At 28.5% G+C, this 18,664-nt stretch overlaps 1 protein-coding gene across 6 annotated transcripts in view; it reads right to left on the bottom strand.

The window, feature by feature from the left end:
- LOC122505373 (mitogen-activated protein kinase-binding protein 1) overlaps window positions 1-18,664 on the bottom strand; it is a 33,015-nt gene that overhangs the window by 13,900 nt on the left and 451 nt on the right. For 4 of the 6 annotated variants that reach the window (XM_043616923.1, XM_043616925.1, XM_043616927.1 and 1 more), the window contains exons 2-9: window positions 17,601-17,742; window positions 3,627-3,718; window positions 1,698-1,920; window positions 1,405-1,620; window positions 1,142-1,324; window positions 913-1,073; window positions 354-690; window positions 111-277 (exon numbers count right to left, since the gene is read on the bottom strand). In XM_043616923.1, the coding sequence (XP_043472858.1) occupies window positions 111-277; window positions 354-690; window positions 913-1,073; window positions 1,142-1,324; window positions 1,405-1,620; window positions 1,698-1,920; window positions 3,627-3,718; window positions 17,601-17,681 (1,460 nt within the window). In that variant the 5' untranslated portion in view covers window positions 17,682-17,742. Of the gene's footprint in view, window positions 1-110; window positions 278-353; window positions 691-912; window positions 1,074-1,141; window positions 1,325-1,404; window positions 1,621-1,697; window positions 1,921-3,626; window positions 3,719-8,784; window positions 10,059-17,600; window positions 17,743-18,619; window positions 18,639-18,664 lie in introns of those variants that run through there. The other 2 variants (XM_043616924.1, XM_043616926.1) reach the window with 2 other exon arrangements.

Here is an 18,664-nt window from a genome sequence, read left to right as displayed (position 1 = left end):
ATTAATAGTAGGGAGTAGTTATAATGTACCCAGAAGAATAACATTATTTTATTTGGCACAAACGTATATTTAACGAGAGTATACAAATTAACAAAAAATTTGTTAGTTACCTATCCCCTGAAGCTAAATGTTTTCCATCTGGACTCACTCTAATAGATCTAACACCATTTCGACCATCATACGAGGCATCGTTCTTCTCTGTCGATCCAGCAGCTGCTAAATCAAGATCTTTTAAGTACGTCAGCTCAGGATCAACATACAGAACTTTTAATAATTCCTGAAAAAAAGAGTATTCACATTAGGAAAAAAGAAACATACGATTAAAAACATACGATTTAATTTTTGAAACCTACATTGCTATATATGTTCTTTTTGTACAACGTGTTGTTTGTCGAGAGTACTTTGTCTAAATTCCAAATGCGAATTGTATCATCGCTAGAGCAAGTAACGAAACTTCCAGTTGGCATGGCACCGATAGAGCTCGCTCCCACAGGATACATTTCCACTCCCCAAATACAAGCCGAATGGTAGAGGAAAGAATGGGACTTTCCCACCCTCCTGATGTCTCTGACGTCCCAAACGTAGATACTGTGGTCGTTGTAGACACACGTTAACTTGTTGTTCTTCTCGTCGAAAGCGAGTGCTATTGAATCAGGATATCTTGCATTCGCTGGATGTTGTGACATATGACTGAAAATAATTAAACAAATTTACGGACCTTTACGGGATTTACGGATCTAGTTCGAATACTGTATTATTTAGCTTCTATAAATTATTACTCATCTGTTTGTAACATTTTGCTGACAATTGACAAAAATTATCAACTTTCTAAACAAAAACATTGCCAGAAATTTATGAGATCAAAAATGTTTGTAGCTGCTTTAAATTAAGATATTAGGGAAAAAAACATACCTAATTGATAATCCTTGAGCGACATCTACTCCTAAATAATGCGTCCTAGGTAGTGTAGTAATAAATTGAAGTGTTACAGGACTAAAGCACCTTATAATTCCTTCTGCGCATCCGATAAAAATATATTTGTCTCCCACTGTCATACAATTAGCACTAGTCGTCTGAAAATAAATAAAATAATTATCAATCTGGTAAGTTTTGGCATATTTTATTGCAATGCAAAACTTACTCTCAATTCAACCCATTTATCGAGTAATCTTCTATTGTTGAATTCGCATAAAAGACCCGATTTAGTGATAGCGTACGTGGAGTCTGCCATTTCGCCTTTACCACAAGCTACATCGACAAAGTCATTATTTCTTTGCTCTCCTAATATGGCAGAACGTCCCATCAAAGGCACTGGTTCTTTGTACTGAAAGGTAAACAGTTTTTTAGCAGAGTCCACTTCAAGAACAGAATTAGCAATTTGTTTCTTGACATTACATTACTTACCTTGGCACTACGGGAGTATTCCAGGTACCAAAATTTTACGTGCCTGTTGCCCACCGTAACAAAATAATTTCCACTCTCAGCAAAAGACACGGCTTTTACTTTACTTGAAACCTTGTTGGATGCTACTTTTACATTATTCCTCCAGTCCCAGACATTTACTATCATATCGTGTTGGGAACCGACCGAAACTACATATTTACTGCTTGGTGAAAATGCCTGGAAGGAGAAGTGAAATACACAATTTAGAGTAATTTGGACAAACTCTTTTTTCTGCTTTTCTCGTGTCTACTTACAACGCAATTGATGCCATACTTATGGCCAGAGAATTCTGTTATTTGAATGGCATTTTGTGGATCCGAAATGTCCCAGACGCGGACATTGGGAACGTGTCCGCACTCGCCAGTGGCCAAGTGCCTGCCATCTCCTGACAGGGCCAACGACGTTACGGTCTTTCGACAGCCATTCAGCACATGCGTCTGTGTGTTTTTTCGCGGATGAAAAAGCACCACAGTACATCTACAATAAACACAATTATATCATTAAATACATTACTCCTAATTTCCTTCTAAAGTATGTATATTTAGAACAGAAAATTCAAACACGAAAAGACTAAAGTGATGACGCAGAAAAAACATTCCCTAGGTGCGCAATGAGCTTATCTGGTAGATACACTTCTTGCATAAATATATGCGAAATGTAGTTTTGATATTTCAGTGAAAAAACTACTAAAGCAAATTTTTCGGAAAATAATTTCGTAATTATAAGGAGAGATAAATGATTGATATTTATCACTTAGTTGTTAATGTGTTCTGCTGAATGTTTCGTTAAGAAAATCATGATTGATTAAAATTTTTATGGATCATCCCTAAACTGCTTCTGTTAATAATATTTGTCGGTTTTGTTTACATTGCAAATCCGCAGCTTTTCTTTTTAATTTACCATCGATTTCATCGCATTGATCGTGAGCGAGATCGTGACCTGTTGCACAAAAGTATCATTCGGATAGAATTCCAAAATTAGTTAAATGAAATCAAGGATTTAAAAAACTGTTTTATTCTTAAGCAGTTGTATAGTGTACCATCAATAAATAAACTCTTGTAGATAAATATTTTCTTTAAGATAAGAAATTATCAACTGTTGACACTGGTATACCGAAATAATAAATGTCGTTCTAATGTTTGTTTAGTTTTTTTAAGAGATGAGTATTTTTAAAAACATGGCGCACTTAAAACTAGATCATCGAAATGTTCAGTTAAATGATAATTCTCTAAAGCTACAGTCCGATCAAGTGGAAACTCTAACAAGTGTTAATTTGGTTCAATAGCAATTCGAATAAAATTAACAGTTTCTTTAAATGACAATTCGGGAATATTCATACGTCTCCCTCACAAATTTTTCTGAAACTTGCTAATTTTGTATTTATTCATATGGAATTTTAAAAAATCAACTTTTTAGGTCAGTTGTTTGTCTATAAGATACAATTCCTTCGGATTATTTAAATCCTTATATTTCTTAAGCCAATAAAGATAAACAGAGTTCATTTTGCATTCAACTCAGGAAATGAAACGTTTTACAAAAGCTATCAGTATAGTAATAAGCATAGTCAACAAGGTCATTAGAAAAATAAATAAATCAAATAAATAAAATATTAATAATTATAATAAGTTAAAAATGATGTGAATGTAAAAGTAAGTTAACTTTGAAGTCGCAATTAAACGAAATAAGACTAGAAAAATCCATATGCAAGAAGTGTCAAGAAGAAAATTAAAGTAGGCGTAGATAACTCGCTCAATATTTAAATAATTATTTCATGTAAATATCCAATATTTTTAGTAATTAACAAATAAATTATGAATTACTGAATAAATTTTTGTTCCTTGTTTAAAGTGTCTCATGTCTCATTTCCTGAGTTGAATGCAAAAAACAAAGCTTGTTCAACTTTAATCGCTCAAAAGATACGACCATTCAAACAACTTTGTGCAATTATATCCTATAAATAAACAATTGTTTTCACTCGAAAGGTAGATTTTCTGGATCATTTAACAATAAATACAATACTACCAAGTTGAATTTTAATTGGAGAGGATGCTCCGAAAAATAATAAATCTCCCATGGAATGACGCAGAGCTAATTTTTTTTTATAATTTATTCTTCCAATTAAAAAACTCATCCTTTGGATTGAGATCATGTCAGTAATTTTGAAGTACAGAGAAAGAACTTACCCTGCAGGATAAGCGATTAACTCGCTGGTTGAATCACAATCTAAAGCTGCATTGCTTGATACGGTTACACCCAATACTCTTTCAAGCTTTATCTGCAACAAGTTTTTATAAATTCAGTATATCGAGAACCATAGAACAAGATACCACAAATAGTGTGTTTACTGTTCAAAAAAAGTATGTGATTTGATATTGTTTATACTTCTTTTTTAGGTTAATTAATTAGTACAATAACAATATATTTTCATTTAACTTTAACTTCTCTGCATAAGTAATTATTTTATCACTCGGTTTTGCTTCTATATTATAAAATTTATTTTGTATTAATATAACTAAAAAATCAAGCTGCAGAAAAAATTTAATTTAAATTAAAAAATCAGACTGTTTTTAACTAAAAAAATAATTATTTTAAAAAGTTAAAATTTTTATATAGCTTCTTGAAAATTTGTCATGGAAAACAACTATAATGTCTATGCTGCCTATGCGACGTTTACTGCTCACGTAATTCTGTCTCGAGGCTATAGAACTTTTCCGTCTACAGTAGTTCTAGACACCACAATATATTTTTAACAGAAAAACAAATGACTGTTTACAGATCTATTAATGCTTACTCAATTAATCCTATGATTAACTTTATAGAATGAAGAATACGGATAGATTATTGACCTTAAGGGTCATAAAAAGCAAAAACTGATGAGTAAGAACAAGAATAAAAAAATGCATTTTTCAGAATGAAATGAAACGTTTGCAGGCAAATATAATACTAATTTCCTTTCGTGTCATACATCGTCCAACAAATTGGATATAAATACTATCCGCTTTATCAGCGCCATCCAATAAAGTAGGTCTGACAATTTCATTGCTTGTCGCTAAACCTTATAATCCGATCAGACAACCGACTGACTGCGGATGTGGAAACATTTGGTTGAAATTTGTGTGACCAAAAACAAATATCACATGCAAATTATATGCTGAGTGAGTATAGTGTCACTTTAAATTATTATACCACAAGAATAGTATTTCGAGTGATAATTATGTTAAACAAAGTTCAATGAAAATTTTACCAAATCGACATTATGTCAAATGAGAATTATGCTATGAATGAGGATTATCCCAAATAAGAATTGAAATAAAATAAAATTATGCAAAAGGGAATTATAGCAAACGAGATTTTCGGTCATGCGTAAAGTAAGTCAACTTAAAGTCATGTAAAAAATATTTAAAATACTCATATTTTAATGATGAATACGTGGGTGAAGCTTACAACGTTTGTCACCAACGATTTGGAAGAAACAACATTTTTTACTCGGAAAACAATAATATTCTACGTTTACAAATTTTCCTTTTCTAACATTCTGATCGAGAATCACTTAAAAAATCACTTAAAAATTAAAATTTTTTAAAGTCAAGAAAAATTTTTATGATAAAAATTTGAATAGAAAATTATTTTTTCTTCTATATCGTTTATTATAAATGTTGTAAACTTCAACAAAGTTTACTGTGGCTGTGCAGAGTAATTAAAAAGTATTTTAATGAAGATGATAATATTAATCACTCTGAGTTATGTTAAATAAAAAACATACCATTGAGTGATAAATTCACGTTTTTACTACTATTAGATAATTGTCTTGGAAAAAATGGAAAAAATTAACAAATTTAGGGAAAAAAGAAGTAAATTTTAAGCATTGAAATAATACGGAAATATCTTCAAATTATGTAAAAGTTGATAAAAGATATGAAAGTAAATTGTAGAGAATTTAATTGCGATAATTTATTTAATTTTCTTTAAGTCATTTTTAATGAGTTAACCTAGCAACCTATTCTCAATAAATTGACAGTTATTCCCGTTTGCTTGATTATAAAGATTTTCTATAATAATAATGTATTTTCAACCGACATTTCTTTTTACATTGTAATTTACAATATACTTAATAAAAAGTTTTCATATAATAGACTAAAAGATATATATTTAGTTCCTTTCGTAATTAGAAAAATTTATTTCATAATTTTTCCGCAGGCAAAAAGTTAAACTTGAATAAATAAATTTTTGAGGTACACAATTATAGCAAAACTTTAAGGGAACCCACACGAATTTTCAGTAATATTCAGAATTTCACTGAGTAATTAAAACAAAGTTAATGCAATAATATTTAATTTATAATTTGTAGATTTTATGAAGAAAAAATGAAAAAATTTCATTATAAAAATAAAACAAATTTCTATACGGCTATACAGAAGAAATATTTAAAAAGCATATGTGACGCACTCTGAAGAAAGGTATCTTAGAAGGCACAAATGGAATCATCTCTCAATATAAACAACTGATGTTTTAAGGCGAACAGGCAACCCTGTTTATTATTGATTTAAAATTATAAAGTTGATAAAATAATTTAGCGAAATTAGAGGGGGAGCCAGGAATGCCAATACTGATAAAATAATGGAACCCAGCCAGTTTCCTGAAGATCCCAAATGAAGACCAAACAATGTATCAAATTGCCGCGATGCGAGGTTTTGATGCTGTTAATGACCTCAATTAAAGATCCATAGAAAAACTGTGGTAATAATGGCAAAAACATTGTCACTTCGCCATGTTTATTTGCAGAAATGATCAAGGTTGGGTCATTATTGGGTACCATTATTGCATCAATATTGGCATCAATATTCCAGGCTCGCATCATTGGTCCATTATTATGCAGACGGTTTTTCTTGTTTAACTTTTTTAACTGAGAATATAGTAATTTTTTTCTAAAACTGTCATCTCTATGAATAGTGCCGCAAATTTGCAAGTAGATAAGATTTTTCTCAGAACAGAGGTACTCCCACTTTATACGTACTTTTCCTCTCCTCTTCCTAAACCGAGCGTGAGAGTCCTAAGCACCACGGCTGACGGCTGGCAGTAGGGATACGAGTGAAAAGAAGGAGAAACAACTCTACGCACAGAGTGGACTAATTTGATTAAACTATTTTTTCATTTTATTTATTTATCATTATTACATGTACTTTATTTTTTAATTTATTATTTTTCATTTTAAAAATTAATTAAAGTTGTTATATAAGGCTATTAAACTACATAAGAAAATACTTTCGGAGTCTTATAATCCATTTTCAGCTTCGAGGAAAAATTATATACCATTACATAATGACATAAATTAAAATTAGTATAAATTCTTTTTTGCAACATTGAGTTATAAATGATTATTATTACTGAAAATTTTATATTATTTATCATCTATCGAACTATAATCATAGAGAAATTCGAACTAAATGAACAGAGCGCGTTAATATTATCTTCGGATTAGTTTTCAATACTGTAAAAAATCGGAAAGGAGGCCGTTAGAGTAGAACAACTTACTATTAGTCAAAAGTCTATTCTTTGTTGCATTCTTTTTCACGACATTGTACTTTGTAACAAATAAAATTTCTTTTGCCATAAAAATGTTCTTATTTGATAAAATTTTTTTTAAACGGTAAACGCATCAATAAACTGAAACAATGTTGAACTTAAAAATAGCTCAACAATTTAATCAATGACTACTAATGGTAATTGTTATGAAGTAATAATTATATTGCATTTGACATAAAATTTTAATTAGAATCATTAAACAAAATTATTTCTAAGTTTATTCTACAAACAAAAGAAAATAAAAAACTGCCGTTAAGTGAAAGAAAAATTGTGTTCATTTTATCAACACTTTGCTTCCTCATAAAGATTTTCATTTTATATAAAAAGCATTATTGTCGCATACAAAAAAAACCACAAAAAGTTATCTTTCCAAAATGTACAATTTTCAAAATTTCAATTACTTTGGTTAGCTTTAAAAAATTAATTAGAATTAATTAAAATTTGCTTACAGCAAATCCAATTAAATTTTTATATTTATTTTATCTATCATATTGAATCCGACATTTTGAATATTAAAAATTTTGTAATCAGCGACCTCGAAAACTATAGTGTACATATTTTAACAAATTTTAATCTTCCAAAAATTTCTTTACATTTTGAGCCCACTTTCAAGACTTTAATCCTATAACTGCGAAGAGGTTAAACCTAATAGCTTAAATTCTAAGACTATAATAATTTTAAGTCCTCCTATGGGATCAAACAATTTATATAAAATTCATCCCTTAAGCTCTTCAAAGTCTCGAGATATTTATAAAAATGTAATAAATACGCAAAAAGATAGAGGCCATTTTTTAAAAATTTTATTTTTAAATTTCTGAGGTAAAAAAAATGTAGAATGTAAAAACTCGCATGCTTTTAAAGTTTTCACCATAAAGATAAATTTAAAGGTCAAGTTTATTTGAAAAAATGTTTAGTTCTCGGGCCGTTTAGTTGATAACGTTAAGTTATCAGTTAAACAAAAAATTACACAAAAAGCATACTGTTTCTTTATCAGGAGAAACCTAGGTTAACTTACACACACTTCCCCTAATTTTGTTTTATTGCAAATTAATTTATTACAGGACTGTGAAAAAATAGTTTTCTAAGAGTTCAATAAATAATAACATAGAGAAATATTTTTGTGATAATTAATTCAATAATGGATTACTTTATAATCTCTTTTGGTGTGAATTTAAGCTGCACCTCTTTAATATCTCGTAAATTATTGTAATGATAATTTTGTTTCACTATTATAATTTTATTGGAAACTATAAAAATATTTTAAATATTGTTTTTTACATGTTGTACTACAATTTAAAATTTTATTTTTAAAAATGATTCTAAAGTACACGTGAGCTTATAGATTTATTTTATGTTCAAGTCACGTGATGTGGTCATAAGGGTGGAAAGTTTGTAGCACCGGGAAAGGGTTAAGGTCTTTATCATGTTGTCTTACAAAGGCTTCGTCAACACCCCATATGATTCGTACGAAATAAAAAAGGAAACTTCTACTGACTTATAGTTAAACTTTGTAGTCATCTATTTAGCAATTTTTTAAAAACTTATGAAACGAATTTCGAATATTTGAAATACAGAAAATGAACATCCTACTCAACTAAGAACCAAATTTAAATAGCGAATCTTCAAATTTAAGGTCAAGGTTGTTGAAGAGTGATCATTTTTTCAATGATCAGATTACATTTAAATAATTCGAAAAATTTTTTTTTTTGTGAATTAAAGAATGTTATTTTTTTGATGAATAAAAACAATATTACGTACATCATAAGCTGGGACGTTTTCCTTGTCCCGAATCATTGAGGAGCTGTTCTTTGGTGTGATCAGAGTCATTTTTAACACTTCTTATTTTTCCTCCTTACATTAATTATTCGCCCACTTCCACTCTCATCAAGTATACTTCGAATCCACCCATCTTTTAAAAAAATTCTTTCCGATGATGGTATGTTTCTAAATGTGATTCAATATTTTCTTCGATTTAGTGTGGGCTTTAAGGTCAATAAAGCAGAATTTTTTTTAAATTACTTTTTATGTTTACGAGTTTTGATGATGTGAACAATTTTGATTGCATTTTAATGACAACAAGCACTAGTTTCATACACAATATAATAGCACTTCACGTATAGATTCATTAGTGTTGTAATATGTAGATAAAATTTGTCCTCTTTTATTATCGAAAGTATTTCGAAACAATGTTTCAATTTTTCGAGCTTTCGAGCAAATGTTAAATATTCTATTTTTTAAAATAAAAAAACAAAGGAAGATTTTGATTTTGTATGAACTACATTTTCTGACCCCTTCCGTCACTTTTTACTGCTAGATGAATATTTTGCAACTTGGATGGCAGATTTAAAATAGTTTTTCCAGTAGTAGCTCATACTTCTTTTTCTCTAGAATCTCTAGAAAAACTACTATTTCGCAAACAGGTGTTGACTGTTTAATTAAAAGAGTTTCCAAATATTCAATTCATCTTAGATACGAATTGCAAAGATTGCAGCAAACACATAGTGTTTGCAATCATTTCTTATTTAGATAATAAAGTTTATTAGGATGAAACTTTGAAGTTGAAATAAGAAAGTCTGGATTTTATTAAGGTTTCACTTGCTGCTGTACTGCTCCATTCATCCATTAATAAATATTTTAACATCTTTGCTATGCTCGAGGCAGGAGAATACGTTTCTGGTTAACAGTACTAAAAAATTGGGAAAAGTTGCAATTGAGATTACTGACTCCCTTCTCGTACAGAAAGTAACTCACGTAACGTGTAACGGTTCAACAAAGTTCTTCAATGAAGGTGTAGTGTGACACTTAGAGCAGTGTAATTAGTTTTAGAAATGTAATTCGACTACTTGATGGACAGTGTCAACTGTGTGTTGGAGAGCGTGGGAGAGAGAATGACGATGATTAATGAGGAATTGGAATATAAACAAAGTGTGCGAGGTGAATTGTCCTTTTATAAACACCGACACGAAGAAACAATACGGGACCATCGACGATTGACGGCTAACTCTGTACTGCTCTGTACTAAGTAAGGCTAAGGTGTGTTTGCTGATGCTGGCTGGTGCGCAATACTGTCGACCACGTTGGCTCCCTACTCCTTTCTTTTCATATTACACACACCTGGTATAGGTACATACTACTCAGCATACCAAGGCCATGGATTCGATTCAATGCAGTCATTTCCATGATTGTCATAACAATTTTTTATAACGAGATAATATAATAAGTAGAGTTCAATTACTTCCTACTTAATAAATACTTCCAATACCTCTCCGCATTTCAGTCACAGATCCCCAAACAAAATCGAATTTTAATTTTTCCCAGTGCTTGCAATTACCCAATGTCTGAAATTTTGAATTTTAATATAATCAATTTGAAAACAATATATGATTTGTAAACAGGTTTCATGTAGAAATTGCTTCGTTTTACCTACTTTGAATGTAGGCTGAAAGTAGTTCCTATATTAGGTATGTCTACGTCGACAGAGTATAAGTTTGCTTTCGGACGAATCTTGTTTATTTTCTCCTCAATTTCTTTTTCCACATTTTTTCCGAGCAAAAAAAAAATTATCTCTCTCAACTAAATAAAAATGCTAATGATCCTACATTTTCACTGCGAGATGAAAAAAGAATTTATTTTCTTCAATTAAAATTCAACTGCCAAATAAAGATTTCTTTGATGAAATATATTTCGTGTTCTGAAGTCATAGTTTCCAACAGTTCGCAAGGACCAACATCGACATCGAGACTTAATTTGTAAGACTTGCAAAAGCCTTGTGCAATATTAGATTTCCAGGCTCAACTTTTCCTCTTCAAATTTTGATAAATAAAAAATATAATATACATCTTTTATGAAAATAAGTAATTATGTTTAGATACTTTAAAATCATCAATTTACATAATAAAAAGAAAGTCTTATTTTAAGACAGCAAGGTACTCTTAGACTAAGATGCATCATTTTTAAGTTTGAATATTGTGAATTTTCATACTTTTCTTGAAAAATTCTTTTTAAAATAATTTTTATAAAATAGTAAAGTATTTTTTTTGCATCTTTTTATTATTAAATTATTATAATACATGGTAGCGAGAATAGATTTTGATTTAAAAAAAATCTTTTTAATTTAAAAATTTTAAATCTATAAAATTTTTGTCACTAAAATAAATAGTGTTAGTCATTATTAAGAAAAAATTAACAAACGTAAGAAGACTTTGTGAATGTTTTATAGTTCGTTTAAAAGACGTGCAAAATTTAAAGCAAAAATGTTGAATTATTATAGAACACTGTTTCTTTATTATACATTTTTTTGCAGTATCAATTAGAAATTGGTAAACAATAGTGAGAATTTATAGAAAAACGTAAGATTCTGATTCTGTAACTTCATTAATAAAGAAAATTCTCTGCATTAAAACCAAATCATTTGTAACCGTTTTGAAAAAATAATCCTTTTGATGGTTTATTTTAATCATTTTGATGGATTAAAGTGTTGCAGATTATTTTAATTTTAGTATTCTCCTTTCATTTTCTAAAAAATCGATTTTAATTATGAAAAAGTCCTTCTAAACTTGGAGAAAATGTGCCTGTATCCAATCTTTATCTGTTAAAAATTTAAAGACCGTCCCTGTAGCGAAATTGAGATATTAAGAATTAAACATGAAATTCTAACATAGTGCAGTAAAATTCTAAATCTGAATACAAATCGTTTATTTCGTGATGAAAAAGTCGCAAATGCTGTTATTTTTGTTTTATATTTTGTATATTTTTCAACTAGTTTAGAATTTTTTTTATAGTTTATTATCAAGGTTATAGTTAATTATTTATTTATGACTGTGTTTAGATCTTTATTAGAAAATAATTTTTAAAAAAAAGGTTTTAACAAAAAGCAAATATTAAATTCAAATATTTTACTTTCGATATGGCATCTTTTCAGAAAATTGAAAATTTAGATAACAGAAATTTCAAGTGTTTTTAATATAAGTAGATAATGATGGTAAAACAATTGAACAATTGAAACTGTCAATTGTCAACTTACTGCGAGGTTTAGTTTAATTAAACCAAATTAACAATAAACTTAATAAACAGTAATAGAATTGCAGTAAAGTAAGTTTTGATATTTGAGAAGGAGTAAAAGGTTCGAGTACACCGAACTAATTTACAGTTCGGATAATAGATGGTTCAGATGATAGAAGTTGGTTTAATCACAGTTCTACTATATTGTTTTATGCTCCAAGAATACAATACCTATAATTTACGACTATTCTATTAATAAAATTGTAATATCTAGAAAACACATTATTCGTGACCTAGGAGTAGCGTTTACAGATAATTTAAATTTCAAGTCAGATTTAATTAATATTAATATACATATAACTGCTTCTAAAGCCTTGGGAGTGTTTATGGCCGGCACGCAGAGTTCACTCTATTCAACATCTTCGTCCGATCTATTCTATAATATGTATCCATTGTTTGGGATCAGTACATGAAAAGTCTTGCTTGAAAAACTGCAAAAACACTTTCTCAAGTCCTCTGTGTTTCCTGAATCCCATTTCTACCCTGATCTTGCCACTGATTATGCAACGTCGCGATATAAATGTTGAGGTTTGAATTTATTTACAATTTTACAGTTTAATTAACCACTCTATTGATGATCAGTCCTTCACTATTACAGCTAATTAGTTTAGAATGCAACGTTTACATTCTAAACCCTTCACTAGCTTACTGCCTTAGGCACAATAGGTTTCCTCACTCCTAATATGTGTATAATTTGACAGATTGTAAATTATGTCATTCTTAATTCAAACGTAATCCACCTTTTTATTTCATCTGCTGACAAAATAAATAAGTTTCCTTTTTCACACTTGGAGTCTAAATAATACTGAATATGTAAATTCTTTTTCTACCAAATATATTACTTTGTGTACACTATCTCCTTCATTTCGATTATTCATTCTTTGTATTCTCTTTATTTATTTATTTATTTATTCAATAAACGGGCGCATAAATAGAAGCCTTATGGGTACATACGTACATCTGAATAGTGACATGAATGATGATGATCATAATGACAAAAACATATATTTTAATGAATATTAAATAAATTAAAAGCATAATACGAGTAAATAAATTAATACTTATAAAGATATTTGACAAATGTCGAATAAAAGAGAATAAAAATTCCGAGACTCTAGAATACTCTAGAAAACATGCCACATGGTGACCTCTTATCCCAGAGCTCCGACTATATTGTCAATCGTGTAGGAGATACAATGAACTTTCTTTAGAAAACCGAAGGGCTATTGACGCGGTATTGTTTCCTTTCAAGATCATTAAGGTATTCATTTCTAGTCATCCTTATTTCTTGTCAGCGGTTCCTATCTTGTTCCTCGGTATTACTCTCGGGAGTCACGACCTTTTTCTTTTCCAGTAGAACAACGCCTATGTCAAGAATTTCTGATACATTTAATTATATTCATTCTAACTGTACTACAAACTACACTAGATTAGACATTTTTGATCAATCGATGCGAGTTCTTTCAAATCGGGAGTAATTGGATTTCTCAAACAGGATATGTTTCTGTCTCTCTGACATGTTTCATTTGAATAAAAATAAAGAATAATCTCAAGAAGTTTTAAATGATTTCATTTAAAGTACAATAAATTTAATCTGTTCAACACTACTATTTTACAATATTTTCATTTACTTTAAGATTCGAACGTTCAACACTGCAAAAAGAAGTATCTTAATTTAAGATCTTTTGGTAGACACTTTTTAACTAGTTGAAAAATCTTAATTTAAGATGTTAAAATTATATCTTAATTCATAACAATGCTTTACACATTTTCAGCATACTTTTCGGCAAAAAAGTTTTGAGATTTACTATGGGCTTACATGTAAAACACTTTATGTATCATAATTTTAAGTTGCAACAAAAATGAAACCAAGTTTTATTTCACAACCCAAACAAAAATTTCATCTTTTTCCAAAAAACGAACCCAAATTTGGAAATATATTAGACTTCAAAGCTAAAAAATTTTATGGAGACCAAGCTAAATTTCAAAGTAATGCATTAATGAATTATTTGTTTAGTGACACAGAATAAGAAAAAAATAGTTTGGTTCGACGGAAATGCCAAAAATTGTCATCTTTTTTCAAAAAACGGGTCAAAACTGTAAAATAGGCTATTTTCAAAGTAATGCATTAATGAATTGTTTATTTAGGGAAACCTAAATTTACTTCATTTAGGATTAATTTATAATTCAGAAATACATTGTTATTTGTTTTAGGATTTTTTGAAACTTTAGTTTTGGGTCGACACGAAACTAAATTGAAAGTAAATTTTTAATTTAGTTTCGTTTCAGGTTTTATCCCATTTAAAATACATATGGGGCATTCCACGCCAAGTCGGACACCTTTTGACTTTTGCATCTCCGATTTTTTTCAAATATTTTTTTTCTTTTAGTGCTCGTTGAAATGAGCTACCATGATTTTTTTCAAATTTTTTCATTAAGCGGTTTAAGAGATACAGGTTTTTGAAAAATCACGTTTTTTACGTAAATTTTTTTCTGAAATGCTTATAACTCGGACAAAAATTGATCAATTTTGACGTTCGATATATGAAAATTTTTGTTTTTACACGTAGTTTTTGATAAAAATATTAAAAAAATTTTTTTTTAAATTTACCAAAAAAATTTTAAATTTTAAAAATAAAATTTAATTTTTAAGAATGTATGTATCGATCGATTTTTTTCAAAATTTTTTGTAAGAAACTGGTACTAAATTAAGAATTTTTAAGCCTAGTCTGATGATGGGCAAACGATGGGATCTATTTGTTTCTGATTTTTCAATTTTTATATTTATAGCTAAAAGTATGAAAAATGAATTACAAGACGTTCAGGATATTAATTACTTTATTGTAATTTTGAGAAAGCATATTCATATGTAGAAAAACATTTAATTTCGTGACCGTTTAAATATTTTAAAGGTTTGAGATGTAGCGGATGAACGCAGCGCGTAAAATAGAAAAAGGCCAACGCACAATGAAATCTTAAGACGTGAACTTATAACAAAACAATGAGATAGAAGAGGACAGGAGCTTTGTCTGTCCTTCTCTATTGCATTCTTACGATAATTCATTCATTTTTCATACTTTTAGCTATAAATATAAAAATTGAAAAATCAGAAACAAATAGATCCCATCGTTTGCCCATCATCAGACTATGCTTAAAAATTCTTAATTTAGTACCAGTTTCTCACAAAAAATTTTGAAAAAAATCGATCGATACATACATTCTTAAAAATTAAATTTTATTTTTAAAATTTAAATTTTTTTTGGTAAATTTAAAAAAAAAATTTTTTAATATTTTTATCAAAAACTACGTGTAAAAACAAAAATTTTCATATATCGAACGTCAAAATTGATCAATTTTTGTCCGAGTTTAAGCATTTCAGAAAAAAATTTACGTAAAAAACGTGATTTTTCAAAAACCTGTATCTCTTAAACCGCTTGATGAAAAAATTTCAAAAAAATCATGGTAGCTCATTTCAACGAGCACTAAAAGAAAAAAAATATTTGAAAAAAATCGGAGATGCAAAAGTCAAAAGGTGTCCGACTTGGCGTGGAATGCCCCATATGTAGAACCTTTTGCAGGACTTTGAGGCACTATTTAATATTGTTTCATTGAAAATAAACAGATTTATTTTTATAAAATCCTAGGGGATGAGAGCAAAAGAAGTTCGAATTTTTTTTACCCATGTATTTTTGGACCACCCGACTTAAAAGTCATCCAGAAATTTTTCACAAGCCCAATTGCCCATCTAGGCGGAAAATTGCCTGACATTTTTTTAGGTACTCGATCTTTATAAGAATGAAGAATGATTGGTGATACTTGGTCACCATCTGTATTATTCATAAGTAATGTAGTTCGACATTCTTTTTTTATAAAATTTTAGAAAAAAGAATATTTTTTTTATATAATTTTAGAAAAAGAATATTTTTTTTATATAATTTTATAAAAAGTAGCACTAGCTTTTTCATTCGGAAAGCACATTTTTAAACTGCTTTCATGGTTGTTAAAAGCTCGTAAAAACCCTTGAGAATTCCATTATAAAAGTAAGTTTTTCTTTATTAAATATTCTTTTACTTCACAAAACCAACTTCTTAAATTCTCTTCAGTTACTTTAATTCTCAAAGTTACGCGTTACAGTTATTTACTTGCACCTTATTCACATGAATCATGGATAATACCTCGCATAAAAGGCAAATTGTTGACGCGTTTCATAGAGCAGCACAAGTTTTTAATACTTTGTCTCGATTTAAGACAAAGCTTTTTATTGCCTCATAATAAAAGACGCTTATCGTTTTGTGAACCTATTATAAGACACGACGTTTTTTCAAAGAAATAATTTAATTATTATTAATTATTATAAATAATTATAACTTATAGAGCAGATTGTGACTGAAAAATTAATTGTTTAGATATTTATGCACATAATATGTCGAACTTTTAATTTTGCACATATAATATTATAAGATATTTTAAAAAGTAGTATGCCGAATGAAAGTATAATATATATTAAGTCTCATTTGGCTACAGAGAACATTTTTTAAAGTATTTTTTAAAATTGTCAAAATTTTCGATCTTAAATCGAAAATTATTAATTATTTTTATTGATTCTAAAATGTACTTGAGAAAAGTTTGATAGCAATCGATTCAATCATTTTGTAATTATACACAAAATAGAAAAATTTATGGGTCTGATTGACTCAGAGTGTCTGACAATTTATAGGTGAAAATTTTTAAACTGTCTCATAACATCAGAACTTTGCCTATCAATAAAAATTGTTATTTCTCGCAATTTTTAAGTATCAAAAAAATTATTTTCTAATCTTATTAAAAATTTTAATTTTCAATAGGACCAACAAATTCATTTTTTCAAAAATCCAACGGTATAACAATCTCATTTTTAAAAAAATATGTAGATATTGTCCTTTTTAAATTAGGAATCAGATTTAAGAAGATGTGCTTTGAGTAATCAAGAATTAAATTTCAAAAGGAAATTTCTTTATGAAATTAAAAGTAATTTTGAAAATAGTAAAAACCGATTTAGAGTTTATTTAATTCTCTTTCAGAATAATGTATAACAATTATAAATAATTTCATTTTTACACATATAATAAATTTTATTGCGAAAATTATCTTTGCGATCTTCTTTTGTTGGTAAAACGTTTAAAGGTAAGAAAGCCCCATTTATTACTTGTAATTTCAAATGAATGTACGTCTTAACAAAGCGTTCAATAACAATAAATGGAGACATTTTTGAAACATAATCCGTACGATAAGAAGACACTAGTCTAAACTAAACAAAAATTAATAGCGCTCGAATTTGATCGGTACATAGAATTTTCATTTAAATAGAAAGTGTAAATCGATATAAAAATTTTAATATTAATATGAAGTGTAATGGTAAGCATTGCAGCCTTTGTTCTATTAAGTAAAAATTGGATTGAGTTTTTTCTTAATAGACCAAATGCCACAACACTTGATTGCATTAATTTTAAATATCAGGAAAACGTTTGACTTACCCTATCTTGGACTTTTACATTTTCCTGGCCTCTCTTTAAACTGGGAGCTCGCAGGACTTTGCTTGTCAAAGATGATTCCATAATGAAAGTTGAGATTATTAAGACATTATCCTTAAAGATGAATTGTTTTCCTTCCTTTCATCTGCAAAAAATGTATATTATAAATATCAATAAGCTTATCAACATGGTAATTGAAAAAAAGCTCTTTAAAATTTTAAGTTGGATTGCATGAAATTATTGCAAATTGTAACTGAATACTGTCCAGAATAAAGTATTTTAGAATTTTCTATGAATTTTATTACTTATATGGAACTTTTAATTTATCGAATTATTTGATTTATAAATGGTTAAGTATAGAGTAATTAAAATTTAAATAAAAATCAACTTTTGACTTCAAGCATGTTAAATATTTTATATCTAATACCGTAGTTGCCGTAGTATTTTATACGAAAAAATGTTTAATTAAAAAATGATTTTAATCTTATAAATTTTTAAATTAGTTGTCCATCTTTAACAAGATTGCAAAATAATGACGAAATTTATTCAAAATAGTCCATTTGCAAAATAGATAATTAGTCTTTACCTAAATTACTGCTTATGAACGAAATAAATAAAAATCGAATTCACAACCCGTAACTAAGGTGCAAAATGGACTTTATAATAAGTATCAACTTTGTTAAAATTAATTTACATTTCTTTTTGTAGTATTTAAATTATATAACTACTTATAGCTAAGAAAGAAGCTATTATTTGATAACAAAAAGAGCAATTATTCTATCCGACATTTTAAAGAAAAGAATAAAGAAAACAAAAAAAAGACTTTTTGGGAAATGTACAAGTGTCACGAAATTTAAATTTCTCCCAATTTCAATCAATGACAAATGAATCGCTAAAATTTTGCTAACGGAGTAATAAATGAATCATTTGCTAACGGAAACACAGAATCATTTCTGTATGAATATAAAAAAACCAAACACCGTTAACTATAGGTTATGCACGATTTGAACAGCATAATTTACCTTTAACTGCAAAATACATTCCTAATAACAGAAAAAAACCAGTTT

The sequence above is a fragment of the Leptopilina heterotoma genome, unplaced genomic scaffold (genome assembly GCF_015476425.1).
Source record: "Leptopilina heterotoma isolate Lh14 unplaced genomic scaffold, ASM1547642v1 Lhet_353, whole genome shotgun sequence".
Taxonomy (NCBI): Eukaryota; Metazoa; Arthropoda; class Insecta; order Hymenoptera; family Figitidae; genus Leptopilina; species Leptopilina heterotoma.
Note: the sequence above shows the minus strand (reverse complement) of the source record. Positions and strands in the feature narration are given on the sequence as shown.